The sequence below is a fragment of the Wasmannia auropunctata genome, unplaced genomic scaffold (assembly GCF_000956235.1).
Source record: "Wasmannia auropunctata unplaced genomic scaffold, wasmannia.A_1.0 LD335737.1, whole genome shotgun sequence".
Lineage (NCBI taxonomy): Eukaryota > Metazoa > Arthropoda > Insecta > Hymenoptera > Formicidae > Wasmannia > Wasmannia auropunctata.
The window spans coordinates 536327-562817 of record NW_012027153.1 but is presented as its reverse complement, the minus strand read 5'-3'; the positions used below and the strand labels follow the sequence as shown (position 1 = coordinate 562817).

At 31.0% G+C, this 26491-nt stretch overlaps 6 protein-coding genes across 11 annotated transcripts; 1 reads left to right on the top strand and 5 right to left on the bottom strand.

The window, feature by feature from the left end:
* Window positions 1-287: 287 nt before the first annotated feature.
* On the bottom strand, window positions 288-9477 carry LOC105456189 (hyaluronan mediated motility receptor-like). Of its 3 annotated transcripts, none has more exons than XM_011700042.1 (15): window positions 9183-9477; window positions 6346-6515; window positions 5690-5977; window positions 5377-5601; window positions 4811-5287; window positions 3933-4115; window positions 3627-3842; window positions 3192-3386; window positions 2938-3071; window positions 2468-2840; window positions 2143-2364; window positions 1996-2064; window positions 1804-1910; window positions 1583-1736; window positions 288-851 (listed from the first exon to the last, which is right to left on the bottom strand). In XM_011700042.1, exons 1-15 carry the CDS (start codon window positions 9226-9228, stop codon window positions 678-680), a joined length of 3033 nt encoding a protein of 1010 aa, XP_011698344.1. In that variant the 5' UTR covers window positions 9229-9477; the 3' UTR covers window positions 288-677. The 3 variants fall into 3 exon arrangements, with proteins under 3 accessions (XP_011698344.1, XP_011698345.1, XP_011698346.1); XM_011700043.1 differs by having other exon boundaries at window positions 3642-3842; XM_011700044.1 differs by having other exon boundaries at window positions 3675-3842.
* Window positions 9478-10528: 1051 nt separating this feature from the next.
* On the top strand, window positions 10529-12706 carry LOC105456190 (tumor suppressor candidate 3). Of its 2 annotated transcripts, none has more exons than XM_011700047.1 (8): window positions 10529-10791; window positions 10901-11082; window positions 11181-11298; window positions 11364-11504; window positions 11637-11777; window positions 11857-12007; window positions 12128-12293; window positions 12445-12706. In XM_011700047.1, exons 1-8 carry the CDS (start codon window positions 10714-10716, stop codon window positions 12452-12454), a joined length of 987 nt encoding a protein of 328 aa, XP_011698349.1. In that variant the 5' UTR covers window positions 10529-10713; the 3' UTR covers window positions 12455-12706. The 2 variants fall into 2 exon arrangements, with proteins under 2 accessions (XP_011698349.1, XP_011698348.1); XM_011700046.1 differs by having other exon boundaries at window positions 10533-10791; window positions 12469-12706.
* Window positions 12707-12871: 165 nt separating this feature from the next.
* LOC105456186 (polyprenol reductase-like) lies at window positions 12872-15695 on the bottom strand. 2 transcript variants are annotated; one of them, XM_011700039.1, is made up of 6 exons: window positions 14938-15695; window positions 14170-14535; window positions 13871-14019; window positions 13591-13779; window positions 13195-13490; window positions 12872-13108 (listed from the first exon to the last, which is right to left on the bottom strand). In XM_011700039.1, the coding sequence occupies exons 2-6, from the start codon at window positions 14349-14351 to the stop codon at window positions 13016-13018; spliced, it is 909 nt and encodes a 302-aa protein (XP_011698341.1). In that variant the 5' UTR covers window positions 14352-14535; window positions 14938-15695; the 3' UTR covers window positions 12872-13015. The 2 variants fall into 2 exon arrangements, with proteins under 2 accessions (XP_011698341.1, XP_011698342.1); XM_011700040.1 differs by having other exon boundaries at window positions 15090-15695.
* An 892-nt stretch (window positions 15696-16587) lies between these two features.
* Window positions 16588-19200, bottom strand: LOC105456187 (TNF receptor-associated factor 6). The gene is made up of 6 exons (XM_011700041.1): window positions 18693-19200; window positions 18474-18533; window positions 18125-18255; window positions 17847-18052; window positions 17655-17772; window positions 16588-17563 (listed from the first exon to the last, which is right to left on the bottom strand). The coding sequence occupies exons 2-6, from the start codon at window positions 18528-18530 to the stop codon at window positions 17002-17004; spliced, it is 1074 nt and encodes a 357-aa protein (XP_011698343.1). The 5' UTR covers window positions 18531-18533; window positions 18693-19200; the 3' UTR covers window positions 16588-17001.
* Window positions 19201-20014: 814 nt separating this feature from the next.
* Window positions 20015-23449, bottom strand: LOC105456185 (polyprenol reductase-like). 2 transcript variants are annotated; one of them, XM_011700037.1, is made up of 6 exons: window positions 23246-23449; window positions 22525-22750; window positions 21817-21965; window positions 21448-21636; window positions 20646-20941; window positions 20015-20334 (listed from the first exon to the last, which is right to left on the bottom strand). In XM_011700037.1, the coding sequence occupies exons 2-6, from the start codon at window positions 22707-22709 to the stop codon at window positions 20242-20244; spliced, it is 912 nt and encodes a 303-aa protein (XP_011698339.1). In that variant the 5' UTR covers window positions 22710-22750; window positions 23246-23449; the 3' UTR covers window positions 20015-20241. The 2 variants fall into 2 exon arrangements, with proteins under 2 accessions (XP_011698339.1, XP_011698340.1); XM_011700038.1 differs by having other exon boundaries at window positions 22525-22663.
* A 382-nt stretch (window positions 23450-23831) lies between these two features.
* Window positions 23832-26491, bottom strand: LOC105456184 (polyprenol reductase-like). Its single transcript, XM_011700036.1, has 6 exons — window positions 26321-26491; window positions 25664-25887; window positions 25378-25526; window positions 24949-25137; window positions 24580-24875; window positions 23832-24296 (listed from the first exon to the last, which is right to left on the bottom strand). Exons 2-6 carry the CDS (start codon window positions 25846-25848, stop codon window positions 24204-24206), a joined length of 912 nt encoding a protein of 303 aa, XP_011698338.1. The 5' UTR covers window positions 25849-25887; window positions 26321-26491; the 3' UTR covers window positions 23832-24203.

Below are 26491 nucleotides of genomic sequence, written 5' to 3'. Positions count from 1 at the left end.
TTTGCATATCCATTTTTTGTTAAGTTTATTTGCCCGATAGTTAAAATGTTTCGATTGTTTGAGATATTGAAAGGAAGCCAATTCTACATCAGTAATTAAATTTGTTTAATTAAACGTTCGCTTTTTTTTATAACATATACAAGAGAAACCGGCTTCTTCATAAAATTGTGAATAAGAATCGTAGAACGTAAAAATTTATATAAACTTGTACTACTGTCACGCGTCAAAAATAATTTTGGATAGGACACTTAAAATTATCATATAGAAGGTGCATTATATATAGCAAGTCTTTTTCACTTTTTATATATATTAATAGCCCGTGCATACAAATGGCTGTGCATAAAATATATTTCATGTCATGTTGCCATAAAAATTACATAAAATGTAAGATACAATATTTTTTTATAATAACGTGCTGTTGATGATACATCTGTTTTATCTTCATTCTTGAAATGCATAATTAACGGTACTAACAATAAATTTTGTAACTTTTTTATAAAAAAATATATATATCTTAGAAGATATTTCCTTTTAACGAGCCAGATAATATTAATATTAATATTAATTATCGCGGCAACCGTTTTTCTTAGGAAATTATTCGAGTACGAGTCGATTCGAATATTTTGTAATCTAGACTAATAACTTAAGAAGACAAGCTATTGAACTATTGCTTGAGATTAATCGTTTCGATCCCTTAATGGCGTCAATGTTTTATGTGGAGAAGAAATAGGGGTTGAATGTACCATTCCTACATTTTCCTTGCCTTTCCACTGAGATCGCTTCTCCTCTGATTTCAACTTTTCTATGGTCTTTTGTTGTTGCTCCACTAATCTGGTCTTGGCTAGTAATTCCTAAAACAACCGTTTACAGTCAGAGACACAAAAAGAAAAAATATAAACAATGTCACTTATATAAATATAAATTATGATACTAATGTATACTTGTAATAATCGTGAGCTTTATTGGAGAAATAAAAACGCAATTTAGATTTGCTTAAAGACAAGAATATTTATTTAAATATAAAATCCATTCTATAAAATATAATTAGAATAATATACAGTCGAATCTCCTTTTTGTGAAGTTGTTGGAATATTGTCTTTAGTGTAAAATTTCTCCCTAGTCGTGTTCTGATTTTAATGACACATGCGCGAAATAAACTTACTTTCGCATTGTCTTCGATTCAATTTCTTACTGATATATAATTACATGAAAATATGATACAATAATAGGAGAGTAAAAAAGGATAAAAGAACATTACGAGACTTATAACCGATTCACGAAACGACGAAGATTACAATAAAGAACTTTACAAAATGGAGAGTCAACATTATTTACATAATAATTTAGAATTATACATGAATCAGAATTCTCTGCCACATTTTTTATAACAATCGCATTATTAAATCAGGCTTACTCGAGACGCCCAAATTATGTACAAATATTTTTTATATGGTTTTAAACAATTTTGTATATCGTGGCGGTAATTTCATTATAAAAACATCTAAAAATATCGTACGGAAAGAAAGCAAAAAGCTAGAGAAGATATCACAAAAATTGCAAAAAGCGGGATGAGGCCACACACCTGTTCCAACTCGTAGTTCTTATCTTTTAGCTGAATAACATGTTTAATTCTTTGCTTAGGATTCTGATGACCGATTACGTCAGCATATTTTTCAACAATTTCTTTGTAATCCTTCGTAATAATCTCATTCAGTGTTACTAATTTCTTGATCTCTCTACACAAAAAATAAAATAATTATTTTTCAAATTTGTAAATAAAAATATGTATCACATTAAACTCACTCGTCAGCTTGTTCTCGACGTGTTCTTTCCTCATTAAGCTGCTGCCTAAGTTCATTTTCCGAAGATTTCCATTTAATTCGTTCTTGCTCCAATAATAAAGTGGTTTCCTGTAACAAAACATTTTTGTTCCTCGACAAAAGTTTATTTACAATTTAATTTCAACATAAATGTTAGTCATTAAAACAACATTACCTTTGCAGTTTTTTCTGTTTCTTCGAATTGCACAGCTTTTTCGGTAAGCTTTTCTATTCGAGAATTTACCTGTAAATGTTACACATTTATATTAATGCACAGTAACCAATGATTCGAAATTCATTTCAATATTATATTCAAACTTACTTCGTCTACAATAATTTTATGTTGTCTCGCTTGATCTTCAAGTAATTGTTTACTTTCTTTTAACGCTTCCTCGCTACTCTCTAACTGATCCAAAAGTTTGTTATTTGTTATCTCCATTCGTGAAATGTCGATCTCTCTTTCGTCATTTTGTTGCTCTAATGTGAGTAATGCACTCTGCGCCTCATGGATACTTTTCGACATTTCCTCAAGTTGTGTTCTCAGCTACATGATAAATCAAATTAAAAAAGATCAATTTTTAGAAAAACCTTAATATTTTTATAAATTATGAAAATAAAAATAACTGTGATAATAAGCGTAATGTTACCTCATTATTTAATATAGTTTTCAGTTTGGCGTCATCCTCAAGTCTTGCAATTTCCTTTGCGGCATTCTGTTTTAGATTCTCGATTTTTGCCTCAAAGATAGATTTTATCGAGTCGAATTGAGATAAATTGCCAGACTGATGCTGATCTACTAGATCTCTGTGAGTATCCAACTCTTTCATGAAAGACTGAACCTGTTCGTGCACCAATTGCGAGTTGGCACGCATCGCACCAAGCAGGTCCTTATGTTCGCGTATACAATCTTCACCACGTTTGACTTCATACTGTAATCTTTCCACTTCAACGCTGCTTTGGGCCAATCGATTGGTAAGCGCAGCAACGGATGCTTGATTTTCAGCCATAATTAGCTCAAATCTAAATCATTAAAAATATTTAACGTAATTAGTTCGCTCTGCAAAGAATAAAATAGAAATAAAAGTTTTAGCAAAAGTAAAATTTGCTTCATATCAACCTTTTCTTCCTAGCAACCATTTCGGCCGCTTCTGTTCTAATGTGATCCTTCAAAGCTCTCAATTCTTGTTTCTTCTCCGCCAAATCGCTTTCTGCTTTATCCAACTCAGTTTGCAAACTTTGACTGAAACTTGCCTAAAAATCACAATTTATAACATATAATAATATTGTATTGTGGGTAATATTATTAACGTTAGGATATTATCGTAGATAGGATAGTAGGTATTATCTACTTCGTAGCATCACGTTAGTCACCTGTGTTTCCACGGATGATTTCAGCTCCTCGAGCGTCACGGAAAGTTTGGTGATTTCAGCATCTCTTTGCGCTAGTTTTTCGTCTAATGCAGCACGCTCTACTTCCATACGAAGCAAGCACGTTTTATATTTCTCGTTAGCAAGCCGCATCTCCTCTTCTACAGTATTTCGCGCCTCCTCCACCATGGCGTTGACCTAAATAGAAAAAGTCCTTTTTTAGTGTCCACGCACACGCTGTTCCATTACAATATACAAATTTTTTCAAACATCACAAGGTGCACACGTAGAAAAAGGGAAAAGACAGCATTCACAAAAGAAAAACATCTACAGAATGAATTACATCACGTAACAATCTGTAAGACGTAAATCTGTACATTCACATGAAAGTTAACAGAAAACGAATAATTAATCAGTGATGTTTGGCACTCTACGCACGTGTAATCTGCTTACTTTCGCGTCGCATTCAGTAATCATTTTTTTCACCTGTTCCTTGCTCTTAGTGCGACATGCTATTAGTGTATCTCGTTTATCAGCCTCCGCTTTTTCAATCATTTTCTGAGCATGCCTCGTTATCCGCTCAGTTTCCTCTTCAATCCTTTTAACGGAAGCTTGCTTTAATTCCTCTATTTCTTTATCTTTTGCCCTCTTAACCTGTACATAATAATATATGTTATCAGAAAAAATTAATTATAGAAATGTCTCGATATAATTAAAAGACAAGAGAGATATCAATCATCGTACACTTTCCAGTTCTTCTAAATATTCATCTGCGGCATCCTCTAATACTTTTTCCAGTTTTGTTGTTGTTTCAGTGTGTGTATTTACCATATCAATAATATCCTTTTTATACTTTTCTATGATAATGGTGTGCTTCTCATTTGAAAGCTCTAGTTCATTTTGAGCTTCTTGCAAACGTTGAGTCACCTAAAGCAAAAAAATTATGTAATTGAAGTTTACACACACATACATACACACTCATAGGTACTAAAGTATTTCTAGAAAATTGTGATAAACTTTAAAGTGATAAGTTGAATAGAATCACTTTTGTTAAATAACCTGTGTCTGACTTTTTTTTTAAAGGCAACAAATTTTCATTTTGTTAAATGCTGCTTAATTTTTATAAAGGTAAAATAAAAATCAAATTTCTTAAATTTTTAATTTATTTCTCTTTTATTACAATAATTAAATATGGCAATCTTCAATTTCTTTACAAACATTACACCTGTGGTGCAGTGACAAGACACAGCGCTTTGAAAAAAAAAAAAGAGAATAGTCACATACATTCATTATTCTGTTAACGAGTTCAATTCGAGTCAATTTATTTGATCAAACACCAAATATTTGACATGTTTTTATAGGAAAAAAAAATAAAATATACTCTCTGTATTACCATGACAAATTCAACAAACGCGTAAAAACAACAAAAATCTAACACCTTAATGAGACAGACGTGGCTTACTTAGCAAAAGTTATTTTATTCAAAATCTTTTGATTGTCGTATTTTCTCTGAATATCCTTTACTTGTACACCTCTGCATAAATGTATTTATATAGAATAGACATCTGTATACAAGTGGATATACATAAGAACAAAATTGTATGTTTAATCAAGTTACGCACGTCTGTATGAATTCTTTCAAGATTCTTCAATTCTTCCGTAAGGGAACAGTTCATTTCTTCCATTTCATTCGCCTTGGTTTCCATCTTTGATGCACGTTCCTTATAAAATTCATTTTGTGTTAAGAGGTCTTCTTTTTCTTTCAAAAAGTCATCTTTCAAATGTTTAATCTCTTCCTCATGTTTATCAGTAATATCGGAAATTTTATGAACGTAACTATCGGCAAGCTCTCCATATTGCTCTTTAAGTTCGCGTGATTTGTACTGCAGAGTAGACAATTCAGCTTCAAGTTTTGAAATTTCGTTCTGCTTCATTTCCAATGTAGATTTAAGATTAGATTGTTCCTCAGTTAAATTCGCGACACAGACATCGAGTTGACATTTTTCTTTCTGTAATAATTCTATTTCGACATCACGATCCCGTTTTACTGTTTCCAATTTATTTAACAACTCTCCGATCTGCGTTTCAAGAGCTTCAATCTATTAAACAAAATGAAACATAAAAAAAATGTGACCTTGTTAATATAGCAATTCATTTCACATTCCTAAAGCGAAGTAATTTTATTTACCTTAGCTCTATTCTCTTCTTTTTTGGCCTGCAATTCAATTTCCAATGTTGTTATGCCTTTCGATAGCTCGGCCGCACGATTTCTGAGATCCATTTCCATTGCCTTTCGCGTTGAAATCTCTCGTTCTTTTTCCTTAGTTATTTCTAATAATTGAGAGCGAAGCGTCTGCATTTCTGCTTGATGCTTGTCATCATGACTGTTTATTACTTCCTGCTGCAATTTAGCCTGGAAATTAAAAATATTTTGAAAATAATGTGTATCGATGACTTTAGACGATGAGAAAAAAATTTCTATTTAAAAATATTATATTAACCATTGTTTCAATATCTTTCATATGTTGCGTTTCTATTTCAATTTGTTTCTTACGCAGCTCCTCCAGTTCGCCTTCTAATTTCCGCATCTCGTCTTTCATTTCCTCGATGTGTTTCTCGTGTTCCTGTATAGTCTTATCCTTGTTCGAACATTCTACTTGAAGATCCGCGAGCTCCTGATTAGATTCGTATTTTATGTTTCGTTTTTTTATTGAAGGTTGCAGAGTTTTTAATTTTGGATAATTCGCTCCCATCGGTTTCGTGATTAACCGCTTCACCGGCGGTTGAGGCTGCGTAAAAATATAACATTTCATGTAATTTAACAATGTATCCAATTTCATTAATGATATTTTTTCAACTGTAACAGTGTTCTTCGAAATTCTATATTTTTATATATGATATATGGTACATTCAAATATACGCTCTGTATTACCACGCTATTTAATCAGAAAATAACGTAGCGCGAATAATCGAAAGGAATGCTGTGCATTTACAAAATAATTTAAAGTATAATTGATAAATCTATACTTCTACAGTTTATCATTCCGCAACAATAATAATTCGGTCTTTTTTTTTCAAATTTTTTTCAGCCTTTTTTCTACTTCTCAAATATTTTAATTGTCTTGCAATCGACGACAAAATTTGCGACAATGCTTACCACTCGGAAAATAGGAGCCGGTCCATTGCTCTTTAATGATGTAACTGATGCATTGCATTCTGCGCTGCTTGAGCTTCTGCTATCTATAAACCTATCAGATTTCTCAATAATGGGTACTTTCACTTTATTTTCGAATTTCGGGTCGTAAGCTCCTGGTGGAGGCGCATCACCTGCGAAATCATGCATACATTAGCGAATTAGAATAACACGCGAAATATTTAGATGATCCTTTTTTTATTTGATCGACAATTATCATCATCATATCGATATAACAATCCGTAAACATGTTATCAAATTTTTTAGTGATTTGGAAGTATATTACATTTGTAATCATAATTTTTTAAATCCGTAATTACTCAAAAAAAAAATTATATATTTACTGAAAAATAATAAGAATACAGGAATTAAAATAGACGAATTCTAAAACAAAGTTTGGATGGACTTGGCAGATCGATATTCGGGACGAATTCATATTTACTTTAATTCTGTTATGCTCAACAGAGGGCACAAAAGATTTATAAATATGACCTGTTCTTAAATATTGCGTAATTTATCGACGGGACCCCGGCGTGGCGCGCTGCAATGACAATGGAAAGAAAAGACGGCGGCGGCTAAGTGAGACTTCCTTTTGGCGCAACCGTAAGGACGGTATCGTAGGGAGTAACATAGGGAGAGGCAGGGCGCAAATGGGAAAGACAGCTGTTCTGAATGCAAGGGACACGTCTCAGTGGGGTCGTAGAATAACCAGGTGTAACCGGCAATGTTCCCCCCATCGCGTCCATACGCGATAAAACTTCTTCTTTTATTGTCTACCGCGCGCTTTCTTTCACGAGGAGGGGCGACGGGGAGGGGAGGGGGAGAATCGATATATGAGAAATTTAAAGGGCAGACGCGCAGCGATATATACAAAAGATAAGATACGGGGAATAACGAATAAAATATTATGATTCCTACTTTTTACTTGAACAGCTACATACACAACAAGATTAAGGGAGCTACAAGGAGCAAATACAAGCGGCAAGGAAAATACCCAACTACAATCAAAATACAGATGTGACTAAAGGATAAAACGGATTAACGATCGCGTGGTTCTGGCAATCATCGTATTATCAGAGGAAACATCGAAGAGCATTTCTTGTCATTGGTCAAAACTGATAAAAGTATATAAAAGGCATATAAATGTACATCTGCTTCTAATATTTATATTGTGCATAAAAGATCTATAGACTTGGATTTTATATTTCCTTTCTACTTCTTTTCTTTTATATCTTACAAGTCTTGTATAACTGCAATACTCTTTATTGACTACAAAAGAACGCCCGATAGTTTTTGCAAATTAAAACGCTAGCTATCCTGTTTTCCCAATTTTAAGTATAAAATACGAAATCCAATCTAAATTAGGTAAAGTAAAATTTAAAAAATGTAAAAATATTTGTAATACAAAAAATAAATATGTATTTATCATAAAGAAATTATATATTTCTCTATTTGCTTTTCGCATTATTAAAACCATAGAATAATTATTTATGATATATGTAAATTATTGTTGTATATACGTTTTTTAATGCAACAATAATTTACATATACAATAAATAATTATTCTATGATTTTAATAATGTGAAAAGCAAATAGAAATAATTTCTTTATGATAAATACATATTTATTTTCTGTATTACAAAAATTTTTAATTTTTAAAAATTTTATTTTACCTAATTTACTTAGATAGTTTTCGTATTTTATACTTAAAATTGAGAAAACAGGATAGCTAGCGTTTTAATTTGCAAAAACTACTAGGCGTTCTTTTGTAATTAATAAAGTACAAGACTTGTAAGATATAAATGAAAAGAAGTAGAAAGGAAATATAAAATCCAAGCCTACAGATCTCTTATGCACAATATAAATATTAAAAGCAGATGTCCATTTATGCCTTTTATATACTTTTATCAATTGCATATATTTTTATCAGTTTTGTAATATAATACGATGAAGAAGAACTTCTCACTTGCGATATTATTCGAAATATATATATTATTTGCAAGAACATATAAAATACGTGGTAAGGATATCCTTAACAAAAATACGTATATATTTTAATAAAAATAAGTCTTTTGCAATGTATATTTGTTTGATTCCTCATTTATTTTTATTTTTTCGGTTTAGAAATGTATAAATAAATATATAAAATAATTATGATGTAAATTATGATAAAATAATATGAATCTTTTGGAATGTCCATTTTATGATGAAAAGATTGATTCACAATGAACAAGCTTATCTCACAATAAAGGTGAAATTATCGAGATTACAGCAAAAAATATATGCGACGCAAGAAGCATTCAAGACGGTTAAAACTTCAAGTTTCACGAGGAACACAACGTTAGGATTTTCCCGCCATAACGCAGCTACGTGCATTTGTGCGGAATAACAATAAAAAAGATAGAACAAATTCCACGGAATTTTCTGTTCATTTCAAATTCGTTTCCAGAAGCTCGTCCTATCAAATCGTTTACATAATTAATGCAGATATATATATACTGATTCAATTTAATTTCACCACGGCAAGAGCTTTTCCAAAATTTCACAAAGCTAAATAACAATAGACACGACAAACAATACATACACAGTTTACAGTTACACCGACAAACGCGAAAAAAAAAAGACCGCGAAAACGTCTCGTGTCGTGCACTAAAAATTGCGAGGTATCCTCCAGGCACCGAGGCACGTAGAGGCGAGCGAGGGACTTCCATCGAGGAAGTGCGAGGAAGCTAATCGGCAATAAGGACGTGCAAGAATCGGTCGACATGCAGCAGGTGTGCGACACGGCAAATAAAACTTACTTGCAAATTCGTTGAACCGCTGTATCCTCGCCTTGGAGAAGGACATCTCGTCGTCACGCGCGCGCGCGCGGGCGCAGATTCGCCTACCGTTGTCAACGAGACTGGTTCTGCTCGCGCGACGAGATCGTCGCTGGGACGGTCGCGTGCGATGAGTATTTGTCTAACGACCGTTGGCACCGTTCCGCCGTTGTCCCGCGTTCCGCTTGCATGCACCACCCACACTCAGCGCGACAACAAAACCGCGTGCGAACCGTACACGACCGCACCGAACACTGCGCGCTTTCCAGCCACGACTCCTCAGCGGACCGGACCCGGACACCCGACGACCGCTGGATCGGTTATTTTAATTTGAAACGGCGGTTACTCCTCGAGTGCGGCGACGATTCGCCGCGGAAGCGGCCAATGAGCGCGCAACCCCAGGAAAAATGCGCACTCGACAGTCGACACACAGATCCTCGAAGCTGTATGTATTGTACACACATACATAGATATCACACGCTACTGGATTAAAGATTCTATCAAATCTCTCTCGACCGAACTTGGTCGTGTGTCTTGCCCTCTTGCAATTTTTTTGCCCTCTCTTTCTCTCTTTTCCCCCTTTCGTTCTCAACTATAAACTAGGAGCTAGGCTATTAAATATAAATTTTTGATAGATTTGTCCCAAATATGTGAGATAGAAGCAAAACAAAGATATTTTACCTCTTTCAATCTTTCTGCTCTTTTTTCTTCATCCGATATTTGAATACGCAAATATTTTTTTACGTAAAAAAAGCGTCAAGAGCAAATTCTAACGAAATTCCAGGCGAAAATAATCAAGGAGGATAAGCGGCCGATTTGATAAATTACATTCGCCAAAGATGTAAATAAGAGATTCGTTCGTGTCGTTTAAAATCCCCCAAAATTATTGGACTTAAAACGAAATAAATATATACGTATCTGGATGAGAGAGAAAGCGAGAGTTCTGAATGTAAAGAGTGAATAAATAAACGCGAACTGATTTAAGAAATATAGTCTACTTGACGTAAGAAAATACTTCGTAGCATAATTGCAGCGTCAAGTGAACCATAACCAAGAGGAAGACGTACACCTAAATACCATAGCCTGTACGCGTGCAAGAGCCAATTGCCAAACGTCAAACCGAAGCCACGTGATCGCGCTGACGCACTGTCTCTTTTTCAGCGCCCACGTGAAACGGCGCCCTGAGGGGCACGAGAGCCGCGTGTTGTAAACGCGGCGGCAGGAAGGACTGGCACTGCTGTGCAGTTCTCCGTGTTCGATTCGTCGACCTGACATCTCGCCCGAGTCGCCGAGAGTTCCAACCTCGTCGTTTTTCGGATCGAGCTCGCCCGCATATTCGCGGAATACGTGCGCGACACGAGTGCCACGTGTATCCGGCGACTCGGCCCAACGCGTTATCGCGCTCCAGTTACTCCACATTACTCCCGTATGATAGCCAGTGGCCGCTGATGCTTCGCCGGTGGAGTTTTCGAGCCTGTTGACTTCGCGCAGCGCATCAGACCTCCGGTTCACGATGAGATACAAGCTCTGCGCCGCGCTGCTCCTGCTCTCCGTGCTGAGCTATGTCACCTGTCAGTACAGGACGAAAAACGTAAGGGCTCCTCTCGAACGTCCTGCCCTTTGCTCCTTCACGTTGACCGGCCAGATCTTTCAATATGCCTCCAGAATGTGGTTCTGAGACCATTGTTATCTTCTTACAGAACCAAGGTGGCATCTCCTTGGCGGAGCGCGTGGAGCATCTGACGGAGATGGCGAGTAAAAAGTCGGTGTTGAAATTCAATGGGTCGAAATTCAAACAGTATATTAAGACTCCTCCGAGGAATTATTCCATTATAGTAATGTTTACCGCCATGGCGCCTCAGAGGCAGTGTCAGATTTGCAGGTGAGCTGATTTGTATTTGCGATTTGAACGAGTCGAACTGCTGAAGAAAGCCTAGGTATAATATGTGTTCGATAATTTCAATTTGTAATTTTTTCTAGGCATGCCAATGACGAATTTACAATAGTAGCTAATTCCTTCCGATTCTCTCCAGTGCATACCAACAAGCTGTTCTTTGCCTCTATCGATTTTGACGAAGGGTCAGACGTCTTTCGGCTGGTAAGTTGAAAATACACGGATGTACGAAGATACATGATTAATATGAATATCTTCTCCTATCGTAGATGAAGTTGAATACTGCACCAGTATACATGCATTTCCCACCCAAAGGTAAACCAAAAGCCGCCGACACTATGGACATCCAGCGAGTAGGATTCGGTGCGGAAGCAATAGCAAAATGGATTGGTGAACGCACAGATATCCAGGTAACGTTGCACAGTCGTTTGCGTCACATCGCATTTGTTGTAGTATTAAGGTCGAACTGATATCCATTGAATATGACTTTTTTATTAGATTACTAGATTTTTGCAATACTGTGATCTTATTGTCGGTTACAGATCAGAGTATTTAGACCACCAAATTACTCTGGCACAGTGGGAGTAGGAATTCTCGTGGTTATCATAATAAGTGGTCTGTACATGAGACGTAACAACCTGGACTTCATTTATAACAAAAATCTCTGGGGATTCTGCGCCACGGTAAATATATATTTTTACTCTATTACTTTTTAATTTTTATCATAACAAATAATGAATCCTGATTTACTTGTGCTTCCAGTTCTTTGCCATAAGTATGACTTCTGGACAAATGTGGAATCATATCAGAGCACCGCCTTTTATTCACAAATCACCAAACGGCCATATAGCTTATATTCATGGATCTTCTCAAGGACAATTTGTAGTGGAAACCTATATTGTTTTGGTCATGAGTATCCTTTTTCTATATTCAGAAATTACTTCATGAAAAGCAGTCTACATAAATGTATAGACAAACTCGTTCGTATACATTTCATGTATTGCGATATAAACCTTAATTATATATTAAAAAGATGGGGCAGTGGCATTAGGAATGATTTTAATGACTGAGGCTGCAGCTCGTAAAGGAGACGTTAAGAAACGCAAAATACTAGCTGTGATAGGTGCGGGATTCGTCGCAATTTTCTTTAGTCTTCTACTATCGATGTTTAGGACCAAGGCTCAAGGTTATCCATATAGGTATGTGTTATAGATTTTTTGTCTTCAATTATAAGCAAATTTAACATTTCGAAGCATGATAATATTATTTGAAGAATTAAAAGAATTCAATAATATTATCATGCTTCATATTTGAATATTTATAAGAATTGTCATTACATTTGTATCCCAGGGAAGAATAATTTGTCTGTTTCAGTTTACTGTTCAAGTAACTAAGCTAAGTATAGGAAAAACAACTTCGTACATTATTTGTTTAAGAAAAATATTCGGCATTTCGATATGAAATACAAAACTAGGAAGATTTTTTTACAAATGGAAGGTAAAGAGTTATATTGTTATAAATGTTGTATCATGTTCATTATATTGTATGTAACACAAAAAAATTCATATTTAATACTTTTATTGTATAATAAAACAAAGGTAGTATACGGAAATATGTATTTAAATTAATATAAGGACGAAAATTTATTGAACCTATTTATTCAATGTATGCATATAAATAAATAAATATCTAAATTGAAGGACTTGCTGTAACAATGGGCTAACCCACGGTGTAGCCAAATATGTGATACTGGTAGAAACAAATGTATTTTCTCATGAATATTTTAATTTTAGAGTTTATTTACTCCGTTTTTTACAAAATGTGATTTAGTTCACTGTTGCAGCGGACTAATGTAAGTCCCTCAATTATTGAATAATACTGTTTTCAATAATTAATATATAAATTTCTTTAAAAATGAGTTTTACCATATATAAGGAATTAAAATCTTTCTCTCTTTTGGATAATTTTTGAATGTTTTACGATACCACCGATGACACAAAACTGCACATTCCACCTGAAAAGAAAGTAATTTGTGTACTTAGCCTTACCTCTTTTTACTTTAAGAAAACATAATATTTCTTAGTGATTTCAATTTCTTACTTGATTCGATATAACCCAAAGAGTAACAAAATGATATGTAGAAGCTTGCCAAAGAATCATAGACAGCATTAAATATATGAGTATCTCGCATAATTGCAATGGACCTGCTATATACTTAAATAGTCCACCAGATGGTATTTTATATTCAAGGGATACAACGTCACCATGCGTATTTTTACGTAGTTTTGCAAGAATAAAATTAGTTTTTAATTGCATGTATGACGACCATAAACATATAAATGCACAAACTAGTTTTACAGTTGTGATTTTGTGCAGGGACACATTCGCATGCGAGCCTATAAAAAGAAAAATATATATATAATACGTAATTTATAAAATATATCGCATATTATGATAGAAAGAACACTTAATATTTGCAAAATTTTGAAAATATACCTTTAACAAATCCTGCGGATTCGCCTAGTATACATAAAATTAATCCCATGTAATGTATATGTCCGACTAAATAAACAAATATATGTATTTTCTGATTACTAAATACGTTAATATAACATGTTTCATAGAATCTTTTCCAACAATGTATATTATATATGACAATAGCCAGAATTGCATCTTCTGCTGATACTAAAAATAATAATTATAAATCTATATATAAAAATGTCTACAGAATAATATTCAGTGCATATTTTCAAAAAAATATTTAAGCACAACATACTTAATGGTTTTCTTGATGTTCCTAATAATGCGTCCAACAATGTAAACACAATTTCAGGTATACTCCCATTATAGAGATTTTTATACAAAACTAAGCAAAGAGTAATAGTCATCAGTGGTGCACACAAAATATAAAAATGTCTAAACCATCTAAAAAAATTTGATTATTACATGAAAAAATATACACTTATACATTTGATACTTTAACACAGCTTTAATAATATATATTTTTAATAAATTATCGTTAAATTAGATTGTCCTATCTTTATGAAAAAATATATATGTTAGTTTTTAATTTACCTTTTGGGCACTTCGAGTTTTGATGCTATTGCGTGAGGAGCCTTTATACTAAATTTGCCGTAGAGTATACCGCGTTTTATCAATGCAGGTAAATAAGGTTCCAGGAAATTGATCGATAATCCAATTAATATGATACCCGCTGAGTTTAAGATGAAAAGATTGCGCATAATATTTGTATCCATTTCTAATTGGTATATAACTTCAACGATAACAGATTGCAAGTGACTGTGCGTATAAGAAGTCTATTCTTGTCAAAAGTCAAGTGAATTCTGTTTAGAAAGACAATCTCTACGGTACAGTTTCTCTCTAGAAAGTTCTTCATACACTTTATAGTTACGCTCAGTGTTCTACTTTGCATTCAGGTCACTGCAACAACGAAAAGCAATTTAATCATACATCTAAACGAATTTTGAGAATTTTAAGATTAAGGATGTCTGGATTGTACAGAATTTTTCTAAAAGTTATTGAAATTTATTTCCTCATCAAATTTGTAAACAAGTACAACAAAAAGCGATTTTACATAAGAATGCAAACGAAAAATCAAATAACTTTAAAACCAATAAGAAAACTGTGCTCACATACAGACTTAGATATAATAATAGAATCTATGAAAAATTTATAATATATAATGTAAATAATAAACATAATATATACGCTTCATAAAAAATTTCTATACGTATTTTGGAGTATATACTTATACACTATATGCAAATATGAAATACATAAAAGAAATAAACGATTATCGACACGATTATTAATAATATTTACATAATGAACGAAAATATTCGGTGATAATTATATTGTTTAACAATATAATATTGTATAACAAAAAAATGCATTAGAATGAAAGTAACTGTTTCCTGTAGTTTTTAAACGTTGACTATCCTAAGACTGCGTTTCGATATTTACTGCCAGTTTACCTAATGTCTATGAATACGTGAAGTGCGCGACCATTAACAAACACTATCGATGCACGACTCATGGACAGGCGAGCATGTAACTGTGTTTTACTCTGTAATTGGACAGTTATCTTTGTATCTCACAAATGAAGGTTGCGTTCGGATATTCATAGAATGCTCTGCACAAACAACACAAAGTCCAAAATCGGAACATAAGATATTTTAAAAATATCTTAAAGATATATTTGCGAAAAACATAAAAAATGGACAAATGTAATATAAGCCTTATGTCCTGATTTTGTGCTGTCTGAGTAGATTAGAATAGTCTAATGATTAGACAAAAGTGCGTATAATGTGCGTGTAAAAAAATTTATATGCTACTATTTAATAAACATATATAACGAATAAGATAAGATTATAATTTATCGAAATTTTATGTTGTTATTATAATGTTAGTTAACGCGCGATCATTTAATCGTAATCTGTACTGGCTACTTTTAAATCTTTCATTTATATTTCAAAAACTACTGATAGGAGCAAAAAATGGCAAATGCTTTTTGAAAAGTTTATGAGTAAAGAATATCAAAATTTAAATTAATTATTCCCGCGCGACATAATTAAAAAATATTCGATAGATTCGTAATGACTTATATAAATTGCAACTTTGATACAATAAACCATATATTAATAATACAAATCTGTTTTAACTATAATCCACGCAACAAATTTTTTTTAAGATTCTAACAATATATTTTGTCTATAATAAAAGATCTTCAAAACAGTCATAGATCACATGTAATTACGTAGGTAACATAAAAATAAATTAGAAAATAAAATAGTGCTGCGTACAACTTAAATCACACTCATAATTGTAACGTGACAAAATAATTTGGCAAATAAAATTATATTTAACGCATAAAAATGAAATTATTATTCTTGAAAAATCATTTTTCGTTGAACAAAGTTATTGACAGATAGAATGTAAAATAACAATATACCAAATCGTAATAAATAAGGAACCCTTTTCGTCTGTATGTGTCTAGTGTGGGAAATCACAAACGACTGCTTTAAAAATACATATACTGAATATCGCTAAGTTATCATATGTGCCAACTTATTGTCTTCATACATAAATATAAACAACGAAAAATTAAATTGTACATAAAAACATTATTTATGAAACATTATTTATCGTTTTTTATATTTATGTATGAAGACAATGAGTTAGCACATATAATAACTTAGCGATATTCAGTATATGTATTTTTTAATTAATATAAATCTCACATTATGATATATTGTAGCTAACAATTTTCTTTTTTTTAGTGTATAACATTTTCACAAATTGTTCAAAATTTATAAAATTAAATTAGGCCAATATCTATTGACCATATAATTTTTCTATTTAATTATTTAAATTAAATCGATGATCTAATAATCGTGAAAGCAATTTATTTGTTCTGTGAATAAAGTTCTGTTTGTCGCAATTTATGATGTATTTATAATAATTTAAATGACATGACAGAAAATGAGTTTATTTATTGCACAAATTACTTCCACAAATAACAATTTTAGGTATAAATAGGTATATAAGAAAGTGTTTTATGATTATGTTCCTTTTCATCAAATTTATAATTAATTAAGTCACAATTCAAGAGAAAAAGTTTCTTTTGTACATTTTATTTAAAGAAATAAGAAAATCATAATTTATTTTAACAGTTAATGTGCGAGAATATATTTCTAATTTGTAAAGTTCTACTTCACATATCTGTAATAAGAGATAAGAAATTTTAAAATAAAGACCCGTTTTTATAATCATCCAAATTTACGTTTATGGAGGTCTTAAATATCTATATACAACTGCTATAAAAATATTAAATGTTAATAAATAAAACATTAAATATTAGAAATACAATTAAATAAAAGAGATTATTCACACTGTCTGTGACTTAGATATTGGGTGAACTTCTATTCTAAAAATTAAAGTATCGTGCTGCAAAAAATCGATTACATCGCGTATAGGTATAAATTCCGTGTAACCGAAGCTACGTTTATTCAATTCGCACGTGGGTTTTCGGAATGCTTCAAGATCTGGATTCGACGATGTCGTTTCGCATATATTCTTTTTTGAATCTTGCGGATGTATTAACGCAAAAAACATTGTGCCATTGAACGGCCAATCCAAGGCATCGTCATTCTCTGATTTCATAATATGCAAAAGAAAAGATAGACAATCGGGGTCCTTGGACGATATATTAATTCTCGCGCAGATCTTATAACCGTTTGGACTTGTGTAAAAACCTGGGCTATAAAACATTTTTAGAGGGTCGTTGGTCATAGCGTCGAGTTTCTCTTGAAAGGATTTCAGTCTCCATATGTAAACTCCATTACAATTTCGTAGACACATAGCCGCGAGCTGATTTTTCTGATTTGACACTGTTATAGAGAGCTCCCGATTTTCCTGTTCCAAAACTACTATCCTTTCATATAAATTTCTAGAAACAAAATTTATAACGTTCACATGTATTTCACATGTATATTTCAGCATATGTAAGCATAGTATTTATAAAATCATATTTAGATTACTTGAGCAACTGTTGCCAATCGGGAGAAGGCTCTTCCTTGTCTGCAACCTGTATCCCATTCTTTAAAGGTGGATCCCATAATTTTGACTCCACAGACAGTGCATTAGTGCTATTTTGTACTGTCAGACAATTATAACAATATATTAAAGGAAAACAGGAGCACAATTTCTATTTTTTACTATATAAAATATACCTCGAGGCTCCGAAAGATCTTGTTTGTAGGTGCATTGAGCGATATGCGTTTCCATATCCACAGGAGACAATTTTACTTGACAACCAAATTGCTGATAAATACAACATGTACGTTTTTGAGATATCTCTCTAGTGGTATAAAGGTCTGGGAAAAGATTTTCAGACTTCAAAGGTTGACTGTCAACTGGACAGCAAGCGCCTTCTTTCCTGATAATTCATAATGACCGGTCAACTTACACACGTAATCACGAAATCTTGATTAAATGAGATACAACTTACTTAAGCCAAGTGTAAATGCACTGTGAGCAAAACTTATGGCCACAGGATGTTAAAATTGGATCGCGCAGCCATGTTAGACAAATGGGACACTCGAATCTAGGCTCTACATAGCCTTTGACACTCTCGTCACACTGCGTGCAACGAAATTGTAAATAGATTTACAAATGAATGACACACATTAGTATAAAAGTTGAAGCAAACACAAATACAGAATTGTGGGTTAGTGATTAGTTCCGTTACGACCGATAACGGACAGTTAATTGATTTCGCGTTTGCCAAATGAATGTATAATCAATTAAAAAACAAATATAAATAAAAAAATCCATTTTACAAAATTGCAGATACGTACACTTTCGCTTTCCTCGGCGACCTTAGCAGGCTTTGTTGATCTGTCCGACGTTTCCATAATCTACAACAAGACCATTTTTTACTAAACTAGATAACAAACGTCTATCAAATAATTAACACATTATATAATATTAACACATTATTAACATTCAAATGCGGACAATCTTTCTGCTTTATCGTATACATAAATTATATAAACCATATATGATTAACAACTTACTGCAAATTGGAGTATTCTTTTGAAAATACTGAAATATTAGATGGGACTATCACTTCATGTACAGAGCTTCATGTAGAGGCATTCTGTGCACTTGCATCTGTATAGAAGTTCCTGTGTGCTTAAGGAATAATAATTCCAAACGAAAGTCGAAATTGTTGCAAACTCCGCCTCTATTCAGTCCTTCAGTCTTACACAAGTTGCAAACTATCTGCGTGATGATCCGATCTTCTTTGACGTTCCATATAAATGGTATTAATTTTGAGTATATTATATAAAGTATCACACAGAGAAATAATTAAGTCACACAAGTACATCTTCATTCATACATCTCCATAGTACAAGTACTTTTTTTTTATTGACAAAACTAACTAATAGGCGATTTCAGCCGTTTTAGGTTATGGTTATACATTATCATTAGTTTAGTGAACTGTGCGCCATCTGTTGCAAGTTGATTATAATACATGAAGAAAATTTCGTGATCTTCATATGGTATACTTCTTTCGTGATCTTCATATGGTACTCTTCTGTATTGATAAGTTCAAAAAACATTACCAGAGAGAAGCATGAGAGAGCTCTCTTAATTAAATAGAAGACAGTATTATTATACAATATTAACGCCATTATTATACAATATTAACGACAATATTTCTGCGCCTATTTAAACGACCACTTTCTGGATATCGCGAACGTTGTAATTAATTAATCATAAAATTGTTAAATATCTCGCGCCTATTTAAACAGTCACCTTTCGAATTGTCGTCAAATTCCGAGCAAATTTTACGCCAAGAGTTTGCACAAAATTTACTTAATTACAACTATAAACTTTTGGGAAATTAATTTTATTATTATTTGTCCCGCTTCATATTCTACAACTTTTATTTGAAACATTTTTTCGTATCTTGTATATTTTTCGAGATATTTGCCTGGGGAAATTAAAATGGCATACCCTATGTATACAAAGTGGCCCACTTAAATTAAGCATCTTAAATATTACTTTTTTCAAAGATTCAAAAATCAAAATAAGCTTTTTAAAAAAAACGACGTTATTGTTTGTACAATTTTATAACCAATATCGAGAAAAGTTCAGCGACTTATAACAACATACTCTTCAACATAGATGTTTATTTAAAAAAGTATTCAAAATGATGTCCTAATATAAAATAAAATAACATATTTAATATAAAAATAATTTTTTACGATTAATACGATACAAGTAGCGTACTTATTGTTAGTACTTTTATAGCTAATAATTTCTATAGATATTTATGAATATAAAACAATTATAAATTAGAAAATATTACGTTGTATCTGTTACAATATAATATTAGCGCAATTAGCTGTATTTATAAAAACAGTATTTTAAAACAAAATAAAAGTTTAATACGTAAATGTTCTAGAACTAAAAAAACCATAAAATTAATAAAGAACTATGAAACAAATATTAAAAAGTAGAATATTTTTAAAATACCTTGCGCAAAGTGTATACATATATATTGTTAATTCTTTCGTATTGATTGTGTAAAAGATTAAGTTAAAATCACATGATAAATCACCAGATATAAGGAATTAAGATTTTTCTCTGTTTTGGATAATTTTTGAAAGTGTTTCGATACCATTGATCAGAAAAAAATGCACGTGCGACCTACAGTAAAAAAAAACCAAAAATTTACTTAATTATCAGTGGAAAAGAGAGAGAATTATTTAATCTTTATTAATTTTTATTAATTAATGATTAATTTAACAAGTAATAAATATTCTATCGTAATATTTTGTAAATATTAATAAAGTTATCATTATCTTTAAATGATACACAGAAAGAAAGAAATTTATTGTGACTTACAAAAATACAATAAATTATATAGTTAGAATGTTTGTCGTAAATAATTTTGTTGGTTAAATTAATCATCAATTAAATTGTGCAAAATCGAAATAATTCACAGAATTATTTCACACCTGATTCAGTATGACGAAAACAGTAATGTAATGAAATGTAGAAGCTTGCCAAAGGATCGTAGACAGCATTAGGTACACCAATATTTCCGTAAGTTCTAATGGATTAGATATGTAATTAAATAATTCACCAAAAGGTATCTTGTGTTCTTTGGTTACAACGTCTCCATGTTGATTCTTACGCAAACCAGCAAGAATATAATTCGTTCTAAGTTGCATATACGTTGAGCATAAAAATATAAATGCACATATCGGTTGTATAGCTGTTAATTTATGTAAAAAAAAATTCGCATGCGAACCTGTGTAAAGATTGTAAAAAGGTAATGTAATTAAATCTGTAATAACACAAGTAAATGAAGAAAGCTATATTTGATCAAGGTGAATCCTAATAATACTTTTTGCGTGAATTTTTTACAATTACTATTTCATGTGTGCTGATTATTTACTAGTCTTAAAAGATAGTCCCAAATTGAAGCTGAAGTCCCAACACGAATTATGTTAATAAAAATTGTGAGAAATTTATATTGTTTTAAAGTGCTCATTAGCATCAATATTGTTAAATTGCTTGTCAATTTAATTCGTGATATCAATACAACTGTTGTTTCAGTTTAGAATTGTACTTTAAGACTGATAAATAATCGAAGCGCAGTTTGTATAAACTTGTAATTATACACAATTCACGCAAAATATTTTATTAAATATCAAAATTTACCTTGACTAAAAATGGTTTTGTGTATTTATTAGTGTTATTTTATATATCGATCAATTTTTGTTTATTAATACCCGTAAATTTTTGAATACTCACCTCTGACAAACCCTTTTGATTCTCCTATTAGAGATGCCACAAATGTTAAGTAATACACAAATGAAAGTATGTATTGAACTATGTTCATTTTTTGATTACTATATACACAGACATAGTATGTTTCGTATGCTCTTTTCCAGCAATGTACAAAAAACAGAATAATTGCTAAAATTGTGCTTTCCGCTGATACTAAAATTGCAGTTACATAAATAATACTTTGATGTAATTATATCACACAGCAATTATATATAAATTTATATATTATATTATATGTCATTAAAAATGTAAATGTACAATTTATTACACATATATTTTAAATTATACATATAAAATTTCTTATAAATTAATAATTATTTTCTAGATAAATACCTGAGGGCTTCCGTGATTCACCTAATAATATATCTAATAATGAAAGCAGATTTTCGGGGATACTTTCATTATACAAATATTTATTTAAAGCTAAATAAAATAAAATAATCAACGTAGGTCCAACGATAAGATATACTTGTCCATAAGATCTAAAAATTCGAATAACTATTTAAGTTGTCGTTGGTGGACAGCAGGGCTGGGAAGTAACATATTATTTTTGCAACGCCATTATTGTTACAGTTACTCTTTTTTAATAAAATAACAACGTTGTATTATTTTATTAATAATGTTAACGCACTTACATTTTTTGGGTAACGGAATATCATTGTTACTTTTATCGTTACTTTATACACGTACAATGCAAATGTGTGTAACATGCATAAGTGAGTTTTAAAAAAAGCAGTGTTATGTTTAACTATGTGTGCGATTAAGCGTAATCACTATAGATTTTATTAGATATCATTCTAAAAAAAATTCGGTGCAAAAATAATGGAAATTGTAACAACTCGATATTTATTAACGTAACGTTTGCGTTAACGAGTTACTTTTTCTTAATAACAAGTTATTTTTTATAATAAACATCGAGTAAAAAAATTGTTAAAAGTAATTTCTCCAATTGATGAATAGTAAATAGAAATTATTTTTATAAATGTTAATCGTAAATTATCTTGTTTATAATTAAGGTATAATTTATTAAATGGGACTTACTTTTTGGGAATTTCGATTTTTGTTATTGTAGGATGGTGGGTCTTTATGTTAATCTTACCATAAAGACTAAAACGAATTAACGCTTTAGGTAAATAAGGTTTCATATAAGCAATTAATAACACCATCGATCCGTACACGACTGTTAAAAAAATTAAAATATAACGTATTATGTTTACATCCATCATTCGATTTGTTGAGATTAGCTGAACAGATAAGTGTGATAGTCCTGTAAAAAATTTTTACTCTCTTTTTTAAGGGAAAGAAATTCTCAAGCGTATCATCATTGTAAGCTTCATTGTCACTGTTTTATTTTCTTTTTCACAAATTCAAGTAACTATATATTAACACAGTTGTATGTGTGTCACATTTTATAAGGAAAATCTAAAAATGTATTTCTTTAAAATGTTTTTTCTTAAATGTATTTCTTCTGAAGATAAAGATCTGTATATGTTTTCTATACGATGTCGAACATATAAAATAATACATTTGTTTATAAAAGTCCATATTCAGAACGTATTTATAAGCAATGTTGAAACATTAACTATAAGTTTGAAATTTCATAGTATATAATGTGAACTATATGCTAAATACGCGCTAATATCATTACAACTCGTCCTAATACGGGCCAAAAATTTATTAACAAAAACTGCTTTAGCAAATTATAATCTTACTGAGTCTGACAATATTATCATGTAATTATTTATATGTCACTTTTACTTACGCTGTATTAGATGTAAGTATATGTAAGTTTATACACCAACGTTTTTAACTTATTCAGAGACTGTGCAAAATGCAACTGACTTAAAATTAAACATTAAACAAATCAATAACTGCAACAGATGATGATTTCATGCACACAAAACACGAGGCATGTACATGTACATGCACTTAGCATCTCAACTACCTTAAGTTGAACTGATACTACTAATAACAGTGTACAAAGTACAACTATATTATCGATTGTGCCCTCCCTCGTGCTCTCTGATTCTCGATTACTCGAGCATTTCTAAATTTTATTTTACGCGCGGTTGATACGCAAATTATACTATATAAATATACATATATTAATATAGTCATCTCATTATTCTAATATTAATATAGTCATCTCATTATTCTCTGTATAAAAATATTAAGATACAATTGTCAAGAAATTATCAATAGTTTACGCGATATTTCGTGTTTTATGTTAAAATATGGCATGATAAAGTATGAAATATCTCGTAATACATATAAAAGTATTAAAGTAAAGTTATCGAGAAATTAATACTTTATTTCATACTTTATCATGCCATATTTTAACATAAAATATGAAATACTGCGGTTTACCTTCATAAAAGATGCTATTTCTCGTTTCGAAAAAATCAATTTTAGTACCGGCAGTAATAAAGGCTTGCACCAAATTTTCCTTACCGGAAATCCAATAGCGGTTTAATAAAAATCATGAACATTAGAATGATAACTACTGATCGTTTACACAAAGCTAGCTTTTGAGGCAGTTTCTAAAAAATCGCTCCTCCGACATGAGAACAAGACAAACAGACTTCAATGGGCTCAAAATTACAAAGGCTGGACATCGAATTTTCCCAACTTATACTCCTGTCCGGAAACTTTTCGACAGCAGTGTATATATTTTTAATTCTTTCGTACTGATTGTGAGAAAGTTAAATTCACATAATAAATTACCAGATGTAAGGAATTAAGAGTTTTCTCTCTTTCGGATAATTCTTGAAAGTGTTTCGATACCAATGGTTAGCCAAAATCGCACATTCGACCTGTAAATAAAAAAACAGAAATTTTCCTAGCTTTCAGTGAAAAAAAAGATTTAGGGTGATCTCGATCAAATTTCTATTGGCGATTAATTTATCAAGTAATAAATATATATTTACTCTAGTATTTCATTAACATTTATTAATTTTTAATGATAGGGAGGAAATATTGACTTATAAAGATATAATAAATTATGTAGTTTGTAAAATATTCTGCCGGTTAAATTAATCGTCGATTAAGTTAAGCAAAATTTTAATTGAAATAGCTCAGAGAATTATTTATATATACCTGATTCATAATAACGAAAATAGTAAAGTAATGAATTGTAGTAGATTGCCAAAGGATCGCGGACAGCATTAGGTACATCAATATTTCCGTAAGTTGTAACGGACTCGATACGTAATTGAATAATTCACCAAACGGTATCTTGTGTTCTTTGGTTACAACATCGCCATGCTTATTCTTGCGCAATCCCGCAAGAATATAATTCGATCTAAGTTGCATATACGTTGACCATAAAAATATAAATGCACATATAAATTGTATAGTTGTAAATTTATGGAAGGAAAAACTCGCTTGCGAACCTGTGTAGAGATTGTATGAATCGTAAAACGAGTACATAATATAAATAATATCTGTAATTTTTTGAATACTCACTTCTGACAAATCCTTCTGATTCTCCTATTAAAGATAACATTAACGTTAAGTAATATAAAAATGTAAATACATATAAATAAATGTTAATACTTGTGTCACTATATACACAGACATAGTATGTTTCATATGCCCTTTTCGCAACGTGTATTGTAACAATCAAAATTGATAAAATTGTGCTTTCCGCTGGAACTAAAATAATAATTACAAAAATTATTATAAAAAATTAAAATATATAATTATATTAAATTATTAAAAAATATATATATATTTATATAAAATTTATATACATACACACACACACACAAACACACACACACAAAATTATATAAAATTATATATTATATACTTACATTTTCTAATTTTTATATATATATATATTCTTATATTTACAATTTTTCTTATTTTAATAATAATTTTGCAGATAAATACCTAAGGGTTTTCTTGATGCTCCTAATGTTGCATCTAATAATGAAAGCAATCTTTCAGGAACACTTTTATTATAAAGATATTTATTTAAAATTAAACAAAACAAAATAAAATAAATTGGTGTATAGAGAGCATAAAACTGTCCAAAATATCTAGAAATTCGGAATAATTAAATTATTTCAGTTGTTGTCATTTCAGTGAATAGTAAATAGAAAATACTTTTATATACGTTTATCGTAAATTATCTAATATTTTCGAAAAAAATATACTTTAATTAGAGATAACTTACCTTTTAGGCATTTCGAATTTTGCTATTATTGGATGGCGGATGGTCTTTAAATTATACTTCCCATAGAGAAAAAGGCGAACTAATACTCTAGATAAATAAGGTTCTATGTAAGCATGTAAGAACGATAGCAAACCCATTAGGACTGTATTAAAAATTAAAAAGTAATGTATTATGTTTACATCCATTATTTGATTTATTGAAGTTAGCTGAACGTAAGTGTGATTCTGTAAAAAATTTTATTTGAAATGAAATATTCACGTATCGTCGTTGTAAGCTTCACTGTCATTGTTTTATATTTTTACACAAATTTAAAGTTCTATTATGTCACCACGTCATTTGTAACCTTTTATAAAAAATATCTAAAAAAATGTATTTCTTGAAAATATATTTCTCTCTTTTTTAATAAAATCATAAATGAAAGATATTACATTAATAAAAAATTATAAAGAAAATGTATTTCTTTTATAAAAATCTGTTTGCTTTTTGTACGATATCAAACATGTAAATATATTTATACATAAAAAATTGTTATTTAATTGCAGAACTTTAGCGAATTATAACTTCACTATTACTGTTAGATTCTTGATAATGTTATCAGTTATTTTTACTGTATCATATTTGTACTGTTATCATATTTATATTATATTTTGCACTTACGTTACGTAAGTTTACACACGTTTTTAACTACTTTAGATGTTCTCTCTCTTTAAGGCACAACTGACTCGAAATCAGAAACATCATCACATATATACTAATTAAACAATCAGCAAACAATAGAATTTAAATTGCTAATTTCTAAGAAAAAAATTGTCATCCATATTAAGACAG

Coding starts and splice junctions, on each gene's coding strand:
- LOC105456187 (XM_011700041.1), bottom strand. CDS start 18,530: ATGGAAACGTCGGACAGATCAACAAAGCCTGCTAAGGTCGCCGAGGAA. Junction 18,256..18,473: donor TCGCCGAGGAAAGCGAAAGT/GTACGTATCTGC, acceptor CGTTGCACGCAG/TGTGACGAGAGTGTCAAAGG. Junction 17,564..17,654: donor GATTGGCAACAGTTGCTCAA/GTAATCTAAATA, acceptor TTTTGTTTCTAG/AAATTTATATGAAAGGATAG.
- LOC105456184 (XM_011700036.1), bottom strand. CDS start 25,848: ATGGATGTAAACATAATACATTACTTTTTAATTTTTAATACAGTCCTA. Junction 25,527..25,663: donor AAATTCGAAATGCCTAAAAG/GTAAGTTATCTC, acceptor CCGAATTTCTAG/ATATTTTGGACAGTTTTATG. Junction 25,138..25,377: donor AGCATCAAGAAAACCCTTAG/GTATTTATCTGC, acceptor TTATTATTTTAG/TTCCAGCGGAAAGCACAATT.
- LOC105456186 (XM_011700039.1), bottom strand. CDS start 14,351: ATGGATACAAATATTATGCGCAATCTTTTCATCTTAAACTCAGCGGGT. Junction 13,491..13,590: donor ATCCGCAGGATTTGTTAAAG/GTATATTTTCAA, acceptor TTCTTTTTATAG/GCTCGCATGCGAATGTGTCC. Junction 13,109..13,194: donor TTTGGGTTATATCGAATCAA/GTAAGAAATTGA, acceptor CTTTCTTTTCAG/GTGGAATGTGCAGTTTTGTG.
- LOC105456185 (XM_011700037.1), bottom strand. CDS start 22,709: ATGATGGATGTAAACATAATACGTTATATTTTAATTTTTTTAACAGTC. Junction 21,966..22,524: donor AAAATCGAAATTCCCAAAAA/GTAAGTCCCATT, acceptor TCGAATTTTTAG/ATCTTATGGACAAGTATATC. Junction 20,335..20,645: donor TTTTCGTCATACTGAATCAG/GTGTGAAATAAT, acceptor TTTTTACTGTAG/GTCGCACGTGCATTTTTTTC.
- LOC105456189 (XM_011700042.1), bottom strand. CDS start 9,228: ATGTCCTTCTCCAAGGCGAGGATACAGCGGTTCAACGAATTTGCAA. Junction 6,516..9,182: donor GCGGTTCAACGAATTTGCAA/GTAAGTTTTATT, acceptor ATGATTTCGCAG/GTGATGCGCCTCCACCAGGA. Junction 2,365..2,467: donor AAACTATATTAAATAATGAG/GTAACATTACGC, acceptor TTTATCATGTAG/CTGAGAACACAACTTGAGGA.
- LOC105456190 (XM_011700046.1), top strand. CDS start 10,714: ATGAGATACAAGCTCTGCGCCGCGCTGCTCCTGCTCTCCGTGCTGAGC. Junction 11,299..11,363: donor GGTCAGACGTCTTTCGGCTG/GTAAGTTGAAAA, acceptor CTCCTATCGTAG/ATGAAGTTGAATACTGCACC. Junction 12,008..12,127: donor CTATATTGTTTTGGTCATGA/GTATCCTTTTTC, acceptor TATATTAAAAAG/ATGGGGCAGTGGCATTAGGA.